At 39.2% G+C, this 14323-nt stretch overlaps 1 protein-coding gene across 1 annotated transcript in view; it reads left to right on the forward strand.

Annotated features, from left to right (window-relative positions):
- LOC109225977 overlaps positions 1–14052 on the forward strand; it is a 59989-nt gene extending 45937 nt beyond the window's left edge. The window contains exons 2-3 of the mRNA XM_019390781.1: positions 13133–13223; positions 13341–14052. Coding sequence (XP_019246326.1) covers positions 13133–13223; positions 13341–14052 — 803 coding nt within the window. The remainder of the gene's footprint in view (positions 1–13132; positions 13224–13340) is intronic.

Genomic DNA, 14323 nt, shown 5'->3' on the forward strand with positions numbered 1-14323 from the left:
AAAAATCAAAAAAAGGGGGAAAAATCCAAAATGATTTTACATGTTTCATCATTTTCAAGGAAAAGACAAAATATTTTCTCTAAATTAGTTGTTTTTTTTAATTCTCGCCCGTATCCAATCTGCCCGAACTACGCATACCTGATTCTCGTCTTTCGGGGCGGGATACGTAGGCAACCCACATAGGGTCCAGTCTTCTTAGTTAAGACTTAGGTTCTTGGCTTCGCGGGGTCTTAGCCAAATCTTGAATTTTAACCACATAGGTTAATTTTAGAAAAATAGCCACAATCATGTCTTGCATGTGTCCAACAAGAAGGGTTATTGTCTCACATAGCGTTATAGGTCTTTAACTTTATTTTGTCTTAACTTTTCATACAGGTGTGGATCTACTTACCGAAGTTTGAGCATGACAGACACCCCAGGACCATCCAGTCAGGATCGCTTATTCAGGAGTTGCTTAAGAAGATCTTTCTTTTTATTTTTTATGTTGTGAGTTTTGTACAGTAATGTCGAGTTTTTTTTTATTGTAATTTCTATTTTGTATTTGAAAAAGTGTGATATAAATCAAAAATCCAAAAAAAAGAGATGTTGCATTTTATATTTCATTTAGAAGTTTTCTTTAGAATACTAATTCTAGAAATAAAAAAAATCATTTGAGGTGGTTTTGCTTTATTGAATTAAAATTGCTTTTTTATTTCCTTTAGTATATTAAGATTAAATTCAAAAAAAAAAAAGAGAGAATTTTCTTTTCATACCTCTTTAGAAGTTTTCTTTAAAAAAAAAATTCAAAAATCCAAAAAGATTTTCTTGTGAGGTTCTTCTTTGGAAAATATATATAAAAAAAAAACAACAAAAAATATATTCTTTTATTTGCACTAGAATTTTAGGACATTGTATATAGAAGAAAAAAAAAGCATATTTTATCTTTTGTTTATCTTTAGAGTTTCTTCCTTAGGTAATCAAAAATTGAAATCCAAAAATATTTTTTATCTTTTCCATTTCTTTGATTCGAATTCTTTCTTCAGGATATCAAATGAAAATTCAATATATTTTTCCTTGGTCTATTCTTTAGATTTCCTTCCTAAAAAAAAAAAAGAATCAAAAAATATTTTTCTCTTGTAGGGTTTTTTCCTTAATAATTTCCCATAGAGTATTTGTTTCAAAAAGAAAAAAAAAACATGCTCGTTAAGCTTGAGTTTAGAATAGCTTATAGAACATTAAGTCTAGAAAATTGAAAAAAAAAAAGGATTTGCTTCTTTTATTTCTCTTTTCTCATCAGAGTAGTCATTAAGGTAAAAAAGAGAAAAAAGAAGAAGAAGAGAACGTTAGTTTGTTTCCTTTATTCCCGATCTTCCAGAACTACGCAAAGATCTGATTCATGCGGGCGTCATGATACGTAGGCAACCTACATAGGGTTCGATCGAATCATTTTTTTTATTATTAAAGAAAAAGAGAAAAAGGAAAAAAAAGAGATAAAATCATGGGATGTGAGAAATGAGAGGGAAGAAAAGAGCGATAATCAAAAAGAAAAAAAAGGAAGGAAAATGAGCAAGCCAAGAAGTGCTAGAAAAGCAAAGAAAAGAGAGGATTGAAATGAACAAATTGGGATGATACCAACTGACCTTCGTACCCTCGAATTCATTTTAGAACCGATAACTGTGGCTAGGCGCATTGCACATAATGTGAGATTATCTTATGTTAAATGCCCTAACACTAACGTGATGACTTCATTTTGTTATCTTCATAGAGAAGGGTGGTTGGTTTGTGGTTCTTAAAGGGGTAACTCCTCTCTACAACATAAAGTCAAGAGGCAATGGCAGACAACAACAGAATTGAGTTGGTTGATACAAGTGCCCGAAAGCAATTGGTTGAACAGGACACTGGGTTGGCTGATGAGGTAAGGATGTTAACACAACACATGATGGACATGTATCAGGCTTGGATGACTGGGAAGGCGCCACCCCTGCCACCACCTAGCTTCCTTGATGCTACCCTTACCCATACTCCAGTCATAGTGGCAGATGATCCCCCATACTCTCGAGATTCTCCCGCTTATCACAGCTTTCCCAACCACCCTAGCAGCTCCTTCACTCGTCCTCCAACTACCTTTCCCAAAAATTGCCCACCTGTCATATCCAGTATCCCCACCGTCCCAACTTCTCAACAACCTCTCCTCAAGTCCAATAGTAACAACAGCTCAAACCTCATGATGCCCGATACTACCCCTCAGAGTTGGTTCACCAGGTCCCGGACACGTATAATCATAACCCTCAGAATGAGCTTCATGTTGAAAAAGAGAAGTCAACAGGAAAAAAAGGGCGGGATGAGATATCCAGGAAGCTGAAAAGCATAGAACAGTCCTTAAAGAACATGCAAGGGATGGGAGATCAGGTTAACATGTCTTACAAAGAATTGTGTATGGTCCCTAACGTTCGCCTGCCCGTGAGGTTTATGGTGCCAAAGTTTCACTTGTATGATGGACGTGGAAATCTTTTAGCCCATCTGAGGGGTTATTGCAGTGAAATGAGAAGTGTTGGCGGGAAAGATTAGCTGATGATGGCGTATTTCAATGAGAGCCTGACTGGGGCAGACTTGGAATGGCATACACGTCAAGATGTCAGTAAGTGGCATACATGGCATGACATGGCTCAAGATTTTGTTCGACACTTTCAATACAATATAGAAATTACCCCAGACCGCTCCTCCCTATCTAAGATGGAAAAGAAACTGGAGGAAAGCTTTAGGGAATTAGGGTTCAGATGGAGGGAACAAGCTGCTCGAGCCCACCTACTTCAGTCATTTGATCCCACCATTGGGTAAACCTTTCAATGATGTGGTAAAAATGGGGGAGATGGTAGAAGAGGGAATCAAGTCAGGCAAAATCATGAGTTATTCTGCATTGAAAGATACTACAAAAGACATTCAAAACATCTCAGTAAGCTTGGGTGGAAGAAAGAGAAATAGAAAAGATGTTGTTGAGCCACGCCAACGACAGGATCCAATGGTCATTCTTGCTAAACGCTTTCAGCCTCAATACCGACCCCATGAACAAGCCCAAACTCCATATAATCCACCCTAGTATTATCCTCCGAACAAAGTCCGACCATGTATCCAACCACTGGGTCATTCCTCATGGCGAGCGCCAGCATCGCATAATGCACTTTTGCCTCCGCAGCATTTTCGAGCATCCAACAACCCTAGAAAACTGGGGCATGGAGGGAAACAAAGGCAAAGAGATAATTTCACGCCTATTGGAGAATCCAACACAAACGTGTTTGAAAAGTTAAAACATTCTGGCCTGATTGAGCCGCTCCTCGGCTATACGCCGGACCCATATGCAAATGGATTTGATCCTACTGTACGGTGCATGTACCTCTCTAATGTCCAAGGGCATAGCATTGAAGATTGTCGTGCTTTGAAAAGGGAAATAGAAAGAATGATTCAAGAAGGAATAATTGTGGTCCAAGGCAGTAATACCCCAAGTGTCACACGTAATCCTCTGCAGGTACATGACAACGCACAGAATGTTGGGATGGTTGGCAATGACGAAAGGTTGGTCAAAGGAGTCAAGGAGTCACTTGGTGAAGTTAATGATATCGAAATTTGTAATGGTCTTGGTAACATTGATGTGGAACTCAGTGGCTAAGATGCCGAGCTTGGTAGTTGGAAAGACGCTCCTTTCTTGGCTAGCCAGGGAGGATTCTTGGTGGTTCATTTTGTTGTCATTTCTGTTGTCCGAGTTATTTCGGGGTTGTAATCCGGATATTGTTTTGTGACTCAAACTCTTCTATCCTTTTATTTTGCTTAGTTTGTTTAGTCGTAGTATCTCGTTTAGTATTGTCTAGGTTTGTTCCAGGATTATAACCCCAGTTTAGTTTGCTTGTTTTGTAGTTCGAACCGTTTCACCGTCTGTCTAATGCAAGTTCCTGTCTTCTGTTATTTCTAGTCATTTTTTTGTTTAGTTCTCTTCTCCTTTTATAGTTCTTTTCATGCTTGCTCTAGTGACATGACACGCACGCATAATTCTAGGCCTGGTCTCAAAGTTAGTTTAATCATGGAGCAGCGAAACAATTTTGAAGATGATAGGGACATTTGAGGGAAATAAGTACAAATTTGGACATTTTGAGATTATTTGAAGCCCGAACTGTGTGAAACTGGGGCAGATAATTTGGAGAGTTAATAGGGTAACAAGAATTCGTTAAGGGAGAGTGCATCCCGGACGATTTGAAGCACGCAACTTTGAGTTCAAGTGCATCTCAAGTTACAAGATAAAGTCAAGGAAGTTTTCTCCGAATTGACGGAGGATATCCATTGTGAAGAGGGAATCACCCAACGAGGCTTCTGTACTTGACAAGGCGTTAAAGAAAAGTGGAAGGCATACCAGTGATACCAATGCCAAAGCCGCAAAAGAAATATTGTGCATGATCTTCAATTTTCATTTCAAGTTGCATGTGTTGTGCTTGGCATTTTCAAGGATTGGGAGGCCCTCTTTCAGCTACCCAAACACTTACACCATGTGATACCCTTTTGAGCCTGTACTAATTTCTTTGACCTCCCCTTTTTTGGAATCAAGTTAGAGTCATGCGAAAAAAAAAATTATGTCCCCATAGGTTAATTTTAAAAGGTTCATTCCAAAAGGAAAATTCAAAAAACAGGAAGAAGAGAAAAATAAAGATAAAAAAAAGGGAAAAGAAAAAAAGAAGAAAAAAAGAAAGAAAAAAAAGAAAGAAAAAGAAAAAGAAAAATAGCAACAACAAAACGTATCTTTGTGAACTACGTTTGACCCGATTCTTGTCACCACAAGATACGTAGGCAGCCTCACGGTTCGGTCATACCAAATAAAATACTTCATAATCCCACGAAGTGGAGAGCGGGAAATTCCAAAAAAAAGGGGGAAAAATAGATTCAAATTCCCCTGTTTTAGAAATTGGGGCAAAGTTTTTAGAATGGATTCCAAAAGTTGTAAATAAATTAACCTCGTTGTCATAGTTACTTCGAGCCTTTATGATATCCTTTCTTTCTAATCCTGTCCAAAAGCCACATTAGAGTCCAAAAAAGACCTCCCAGATAATCTTTGAGAATGCTGGGTTAGACATGCCAAGAGTATATGACGTTTTTACCATGGTTAATGCCTTGTCATCTGCAGAATCAGAGAACATAAGAAGAAAAGAACAAAATGAGAGAGTCTTATTAATGAAAACCTTCACAGGCACCATAAGGCGATGGTGAGTTAAGAGAAAGAACAAAATGAGAGAGGCTTGATGGTGAAAACCCTTCGGGCACTACAAGTCGAATAAGGATTGTGAATCAGATTGGATAATCGGAGCACTGAAGCCCAGTTTCACGGTTTAGGGGCATAACAAGAGTTGAACATCAGACTTGCTTGACAGATTAGGCCACTTAATCCAAAGGTGCATGTCATGGTCATTAGAATTGGTATCCACATCTGATAAGTTTCTACTTTGTAGTTTCCCTGTTAGGAATCATCTCTTTCCATTGTCCTTTACTCTGTTCCTTTTGTCTTGCTTACTTCCTCTTTCTGAGTCTGTTTGATCAGAACAAGTGAGAAATGACTTTAAAATTTGCCACCAGCTTTCCAATTGCACAAACGCGATCTGGCTAGCACATCAAAGTGGCATAAGTCAGGAAAGAACAGCATGCGCACTGAGTTGGTAAGAATCAACGTGCTTGGGGATTCATGTGAAATGCAAAGGTTCGGTATGTGTCAATGCATGAGCACAATGCAACAGATAAATGGTATTGGGTTTGAACAGATCAGAGGTATTTTCCGTGATATGGTTGACAGAGAAAGTGGTTAACCAATGACAAGCAAGGTCTTCCAAGCGGAAATCAAAGTTATCATAGCAAGTGAAGGAGCAATAGACCTCAAGGCCAGGCCAGTGGGTTAAGTCAGGAAAGAACAACATGCGCACTGAGTGGGTAGCAATTGACGTGCTTTGGTTAATGCCTTGAGTAACCAACTACGTTACTCAAGCAATTCCTATGAAATGAACTACGTTCAACCTGATTCCTTTTAAGGATAGGCAGGTAGCCTCACGGTTCGGTCCCATCACAATAAAAATCCAAAAGTCCCCAAGCAAAGAAATTGAGGCAGAAGTTGTGGTTGTTGTAAGAGATCTAATTCCAAAGTTGTAATTTTGAATCCATTTGAGTTGTTTTGAGCCTTTTGATATCCTTTCTTTTTAACCCTATCCAAAAGCCCACATTACGGTCCAAATAAAAACCTTCCAATCAGTCTTCGAGAAATGCCAAGTCAAGCACGTGAGGTGATCCATATCAGGGGCAACACTCCGGTCTAAGCAGCAAAAATGAAAATGAGAGAGTCTTATTGGTGAAAACCCTCACGGGCACCGTAGGGCGACGAAAGATGAGAGAAATTAAAATGAGAAAGTCTTATTGGTGAAAAACTCACGGGCACCGTAAGGCGACAGTGAGTTGAGAGATGAACAAATGAAAGTGGTTTGTTGGTGAAAACCCTTCAGGGCATCGCAAGCCGAACAAGGTCAGTGATTTGGAAAAGAAATTGGGTTATGGAGATCCCGGCGCATAAAGTATGGCAACTAAAAGATGATTGGTGGAATAGGCTGGGCTGATTAATCCGAACTGCATGTTATGATCATTGGTACCAGCTGCTCCACTCAGATAAGTCTCTTTTCTTTTTCCCCCTCAAACAGTCATCCAGTTTTGGATTTTCTTCTTTATTCCTAACTCTCAAAGTCATCGCATTTCATTTCTTTTGGGTTTATTTCTCTAAGGCTTGTCCAATGTTAGCCTTGTCTAAGCAAGTAAGAACGGATTTCAAAGCTTACTACCAACTTCCCAATTGCACTAACCAAAGTGCTGCCAGAATGTACCAGAGATAGCATGATGTAAAGTCGGAAATAAGTTGTCAGTGAACGTTCCATTGGTTGAATGGTTTGGTTCAGATAAAAGGGTCAGGAATGTAAAAACAACGGTTTGGGTGTAGAACACTTGGGTCATTCAGGGTCCTGCAGTTGAGAGTCGGTTAGAAAGTCAAACAATTCTTGGCCAGCTCAAGGCAGCCAGTCAAAGCAAAGCACAGCAGCGGAAAGGCCACCCCCAGCAAGAATGCCACAAGCTAACCACCACATTTTTAAACTGACAAGAGTTTTCTTTGATTGAAACAGGGGCAGAAAATCTCGTTTGTTTCGGAGAAACCCTCTGTAAGGAAAGCAAGTGCCAGACAGACTCGCAGTAAGCTCCAGTACCCCCTTGGATAACAGAATTTAGTTAACTTTTGAGGCCCTCACAACTGACAAGGTCTGACGAGAGGTCTACTTTTGAGAAATGTCATTTGGCATTTAAGTTGTCACTTTCGAAATGGGGTTTTGTTTGAAATTTTCAGGATAAAGGAATTTAATTTAGAATTTATTTTGATAACAAGAATGATTAACACTCACAGATGTTCCCAATATCACACTGGGGCAGAACATTTCTTTTGTTTTGTTTGTTTTGATGAAATCAGGCACCCACCTGAAGAACAAAGGGAGACAGTGCAAGGAAAAACAGTTCAAGTTTTGGAAATCAGGCGCCCACCTGGAGAACAAAGGGAAAGCAATTCAAGTTTTGGAAATCAGGCGCCCACCTGGAGAACAACGGGAAAGCAGTTCAAGTTTTGGAAATCAGGCGTCCACTTGGAGAACAAAGGGAGAGAGGTTCAAGTTTTGGAAATCAGGCGCCCACCTGGAGAACAAAGGGAAAGCAGTTCAAGTTTTGGAAATCAGGCGCCCACCTGGAGAACAAAGGGAAAGCATCAGTCAGAGGTGTTGGAAATCAGGCACCCACCCGGAGAACAAAGGGAAAGCAGTTCAAGTGTTGGAAATCAGGCGCCCACCTGGAGAACAAAGGGAAATCAGTTCGAGTTAGAAATCAGGCACCCACCTGAAGAACAAAGGGAAAGCAGTTCAAGTTTTGGAAATCAGGCATCCACCTGGAGAACAAAGGGAAACGGTTCAAGCATTGGAAATCAGGCGCCCACCCAGAGAACGAAGGGAAAGCAGTTCAAGTTTTGGAAATCAGGCGCCCACTTGGAGAACAAAGGGAAAGCAGTTCAAGTTTCGAGGAGAAGCAATGCAAGTGTTGGAAATCAGGCGCCCACCTGGAGAACAAAGGGAAAGCAGCAATGTTCAGAGGAGGACGGTTCAAGTTCAGCAATCAGGCGCCCACCTGGAGAACAAAGGGAAAGCAGCTCAGAATACAATTCAAGTCAGCAACAAAGGAATTTCACCTGGAGAGTACAAGTCAACAGAGCAACAAAAACTGCAAGATCAAGTTTGAAGATATAGATAGGATTCTTGTAATTCATAGATCACAGTTTAGTCTAGCTTCTGTTATTTTGGCTTGGTGTAATAAGGAGTTCAGCAAGCAGCAACAGCAGTAATAGTAAAGTCACAGCTTCCTGGTAGTCCCAGCTACCGAAACTTCCCGAACCACACTGACCTGATTCCTTTATAGCCAAGGATATGTAGGCAACCTCGGAAGCAGGGTGCGGTCAAATCTTTTCAAAGTGCTTCCTACGGAGTATTCAAATGAGCAAAAATCGCTCGTATCCGCTCCCTTTATCTTTGCACGAAAACTCTGTGTGTTTCCGAGCAACGAGGGGCAGTTGTGAGCATGTGATTTTTGCCCTATAGGAATTACTCCCATAAATTCAAGAAAATAAATTATTCCCATTATTTGCAATTTTGTAGATTTTTCGTAGGACTTTTGTTAATTTTTTGCATTTATCTGTGCATGTTTATTGTATTTAAATCATGAAAAAGTATCAAAAATACCATGCATTGCATTTAGGATTAATTTTTACATTTATAGATTAATTAGTAAGTTAGTTATTTTATAAAAATGAAAAAATCACAAAAAAACAACTCACTTTGCATTTTAACTTTTTAATTTTGAATTTTGTAGTTTTTCTTTTAATTTAGGAGTTAAATTAATTTTCGTAAATACTATGACGAGTAATTACCTTATTTCGGTAAGTTAATTTAGTTTAAGAGTTAATTTAGGTTTTTAAATTAATTTGAAAAGGAAAAGAAAATTGGAAATTAAAAAGAAAGAAGGGGAAAAGAGATTTTAAAAAGGGCTTTCAAAGCCAATTCAACCAGTCCAAACGAGTTTCCCCCAAAAACCTTTCGAATTCCAGGCCCAAAATTGAACCATACACGGTCCAAATCCTTCCGGTCTCAAGACGACTCATGCGACGTCGTTTTGAGTTCATTCAGTCCAAACAAATCCGGGCCCTTCATTTGCCATCATCCAACGGTTTAAACACTTCCCCCATCTTGTTTAAAATTGTCCGAATGCCATCATAGAACCTCGTACCCCTTCCACTTCATCTTCTTCATTTGAACCTTAACCCTAACGCTGCCCTAAATTCCTCACCCCCTCTGGCGGCGGCGCCACCTCAAACCACCTCCAAAATTACAACCCAAAACCCCCAGCCCCTCTCGTCCTAAACCCCAAAACAATTCCCCTCAAATCCCTCTCTGTCGCCTCGAATTTCAGATCTGAGGCCAACACCCCAAATCTCCCAAATCGTCATGCTTTCAAGAGTGATTAAGGCCAAAATGGGTATTATTCGTTTGTTCTCAATTAGAACACACGATTATTGCCAATTTTAGCCCAAACCGGAAATGTCGGAGATCCCTTAAAGCCCTGTCTGTCTGCATATTTAGGTACACATCGCTCTTTTCCCATGTTTTCCCGTTCTTTGTTCTATTCTCATCCTCATCTCCTTCTAATTCTTTGTTTTTCTTTATTATTTTTTCTGTTTTTAAATCATCTTTCTGTTTGCATGTTAAAATTAAAAGCATGTTAGTTTACGTTTGTTTTAAGTTTTCGTTTTAGGTTTGATTAATTCCTTCTCTTTTGTTTTGTTTCGTTTCAACAGAATTCTGGTTTTTGTAACTCCATTAGCCTATATTCTTTGTGGGTTTTATTTTGATTATTGTATTGGACTTGGGCTCTGTCAATAGAAGCCCAAAGAGGGGAGGATCTATCCGGGTTTGCAAGCCCAGGGTTTTGGGTTGATTGTTGGGTCAACTTGACCCATATCTGGTTCATGAGGGTAAATAATAGGGGATTAAAGGGTATTTGGGGGAATTTTAGTGAGAGAATCTTTAAAAACTAAATGGGAAACTTCCCGGAAAGAGAGGGTTGAGTAGTTTCAGAAATTGGTTTTAAAATCAAGGTTTAAAAGTATAAAAATAAAAATTGGGGAAGGGTTGATCGAAAAATGATAAAACTATTTCTGCTGCCCTAAAGGCTTTCTATAAAAGACTTGTTTCCTTCATAGCCAGAGGAGATTGGAGAGATTGGTACTAAAAAAAATCAGAAACGGCTAAAGGAAATACTCTGAAAACTATACTAAAATTTCTGCATCATTTTGGGGTCAAAAACTACTGGGAATTGGTCTTTAATCTCACTGTTAGCAGTAGTTAAAGAGTTTCAAAGGTTTTTCTGCAATATTTGGTATTCAAATGGTCTAAGGAAGCTGGTTTTGGCTGTGTTGGTCTGCTGAAGTGCACTTTCTTCTGCTGCTGATTCTTTCACTCTTCTTTTGCTCTAATTTTCCCAGGTATTTCTCGGATCTCATTAACGTGTGAAGTGCAAAATCTAAAGCCATGTAATCAAGATGGAATTCGAGACACATGTCGTTTATTGAATGATGTTCTATGTTCTCAAGATCATGCAATTCTGTAGTAGCTTAGTCTCTTTGATATGCTTATTTGTTCAGTTATGATTTGGTTTGAATCTTGTTTGTAAGTCTAGACAGGTACTCTAATTTAGCTTATTGGTGTTTTAGATTGTTTGAAGTCCTGTTTACATGTGTGGACTGATTGGGTTTACTGCAGCATGGACTGATTTAGATGAGTAGCATTTTTTGTGAGATTTTGATTGAATTATTTCGAGCTAGCAATCAGTCAGTCCACAATGAGCTCTTCTCATAGTATTGCCATTTTAGGTGTTGGTTTTAATATCCAAACAAATTTAGGAATTATTGTTGTATTTTGATATTTACTTGAATGTTTATAGTATTCTCCTGTTAGATTCACTAAGTTTATGAACTCAACGTTGATGAGTAGTAGATCTGATTTTCAAATGCAAGTGGTTTGTGTGTTCGTTGAGCATGAAGTGTTCTGGTTTTTTGCAATTTAGATTTACATGATGTGGTGAATCTTTTATTTTATTTTTGATAAAATCAATTAGTCTAATGTAAATTAAGGTTTGATTAATCCAAGTATAATGGATGCTGAAATATTGGACCATATTCCTTAGAAAAAACCAGGCCCATTAAATGGCCCAAGACCGCCTGGTCTAAATCGAGCTCATGCGCCCCAGGCCTCTTTCCCTAAGGCCCAATTCTTGTGTCGCCTCTTTAGTATTTTGGCCATCTGATTTCAATGACCAAGGGATTTTTGTATGGGATCATTCCTCTGAAACGACCCATGGCCCGGTTATGCTCACAGTTGATAACCCCTTTAATCTCAAGCCATCTGCAAACACAAGTGTCTATAGACCCAGTAAAATGTGGCTTCCTTAATTAGATCGAGGTGTGCCGTATGAGCAAAACCTATAACTTATGGCCCTCGAAGATTAGATAAAGAAATCCTATAGAATAATTTGAGGCGTGCCATGCCGAATAAGACCCCAAAGCACATGGCCCGCACATAAATACAAAATTAGTGTAGAAAATCCCTTGAAATTTCGTAGTTTGCTTTAGGTGCGTTAATTAAATAATTGTCATAGCTACGGGTACGGCTCCCGTGACGTGGTCGTGACATCTATTTTTTTAAAATCCGGGGGTGCATTTATGTGAGCCGGCCCCAATTTAATCTTTTTAAATAAAAATAAACACGATGTGAATTGTGGATACGGTTCCCATGACATGATTCGCAAACGTGTAATAAAGTAATTAGTTGAATAATATTGGATTATCAAAAGTAGTTTAAAAAAGGAATAAAATGCACATAGGTTTCAAAGGTGTTTTAAAATCAAATAAATAGGACAATAATAATAGCTAAGCGACCGTGCTAAAACCACGGAACCCGGGAATGCCTAACACCTTCTCCCGGGTTAACATAATTTCTTACCCGGATTTTTGTGTTCGCGGACTGTAAATAGAGTCAATTTTTCCTCGATTCGGGATTTAAGCCGGTGACTTGGAACACCATAAATTATCCCAAGTGGCGACTCTGATCTTAAATGAATAATCCTATTTCGATTGTCACTTAAATTGGAAGAAACTCACTTATACCCTTCCGGGGTGGGGTAAAAAGGAGGTGTGACACGTAGTTTAGGGTCAGTTTCTATACGAGGTTCTTCTTCTCAACCTAGTTCTACTCCTCCTTCATCTTCTAGAACTAGGGCTTCTTTTTCACATCGGTCTTCTGCTAGAAATAGGGATTCCAGCGAGCCAATTCGTGAACCTACAGTTGATGAGATTATCCCTGGAACTTTCTTTTTATTCTGATAGAGAGTCGATTAGAAATCAAGTTTCATCTATGTCTTCTCATGATCGTTCCGACATTTATCCTTCACAGATTACTAAGGGTTTGATTTCTGTTGTTCGTAGAGATTGTCATTGGAAATTTGATTTTTCCAATTTTGGTCCCCAATGAAAACCAAAGGATCACTTCTTTTAAACCTGGCTTTTCTTTTGTGTATATGTATCCCTTCACATTAGATTTTAGACCTCCTATTGACCCAGTCATTAATGAGTTTTGCCACTTCTTCAATGTGTGGTTAGGACAGACTGGCCCTATTGTATGGAGGGTTGTAGCATGTCTTAGGTATTTGGGTAACCTGACATAATTACCTTTCACCTTTTATCATCTAATCCATCTCTACTCTCCTAAATTATTCCGTCATGGAATTTTTACTCTCGTGGCGAGGAGTAAGAGAGTTTTAGTCAGCCCTGAGGACGATAACGATCGTGGCTGGTACGCCTAATTTGTTGCTGCTCCTATGAGTGGGTTAGTAGGTGAAGAGAATATGCCCTTCGCTGAGAAGTGGAACTTTGCACATAAGTTTTCTTTACAACGTTTTTATTTGTAGAGCCTGTATTTCCCGTAACTGTTTTACTTTTCCTTTTCAGCAACCATGGGAACTGTTGAGGAGATTCCCGGTTTACGTGGTTGGGTAGAAAAATTGTTAACAATTTCTCCTATGGAAGTAAGGTCTTGGAAGTATCTTTCAAATAGATTTGGATGGAAGGTTAAGGCTCACGGTAACTCTCTCTTCCATTTTCTCTTTTTCCTTCGTTCGTTCTTACTTTAGAACTTATTAACCCTTCTTTTTATCAGGGTTTCCCATTCAAGGTGTGAGTGCTGGTCAATCACGACTTCAAGGCATTCTCTAGCAAGAGCTCAGGAAATAATATTGAGTTCTTCATCAAAAAGAAAAGTCGATAGACCACAGGATTCTAAAGATGAAGAAGAGCGGGGTGGAAACTCATTGGTTCGTAGGCTACGGGCCAGAAGATGTGTCATTTCGAATGACGAAGCTACTCCTCCCCCTCGTCCTATTTCTATGGTCGAGCCTGAAGAAGCCACTTTAGTGAGTTCTGATGAAGCTACACCTGCAGCACCCCGTGATCCTGCTGAACACCTTTTTTCTTGTGGGTTTGATAATGAGAATTTTGGCTTGATTTCCGAGGAAACGCCTCTTGCCTCTTTTCCAGTGTCTGTTCCAATGGAACCCCATTTATCTACTCCTTCCGTTGTTGTTACTGCTCCGCCTAAAACTATTTTGACTTCTTCGTTCGTTCCTACTACTTCTACTGCTAGTGCAAAAATTGGTTCTTCAAGTGGAAGCAGATCAATGAAGCAGATTACCATTGAGATTCCTGCCGATAGTAATCTTTTGAAGAAGTCAGGTCAGGCCGACGTGTGGTTCAAACCCTTAGTAGGCCCGGTTGAGAAGTCAAAACTGGAAAGTCATAGTTCTTTAACTTGTATGAACGACATTGTGCAGTCATCTTTGAAGGTACAAACTCCTCCTTTTTATCTTATGTGATTTTTCCTTTCGTTAGGATTTCAACCCCTTTTCTTTTATTTATGTAGATCAATCTCATCGGTACGGAGATGATGAAAAGGATTGTCCATACGGAGCAGTTAATGCATGACTATCACACTGAGGAAAATAATTGGAAAGAGCAGGATGAAAGTCTTCAACTCGAGATGGAGGTTTTAGAGGAGAATCAATGTACCTTGGAGCAGCAGTTAAAGGTTATGGCAGCAGAACTAGCAGTTGAGAAAGCCTCTTCCAATCAAGCAGGCAAGGACAA

This window comes from Nicotiana attenuata, chromosome 5, assembly GCF_001879085.1.
Source record: "Nicotiana attenuata strain UT chromosome 5, NIATTr2, whole genome shotgun sequence".
NCBI classification, from domain to species: domain Eukaryota; kingdom Viridiplantae; phylum Streptophyta; class Magnoliopsida; order Solanales; family Solanaceae; genus Nicotiana; species Nicotiana attenuata.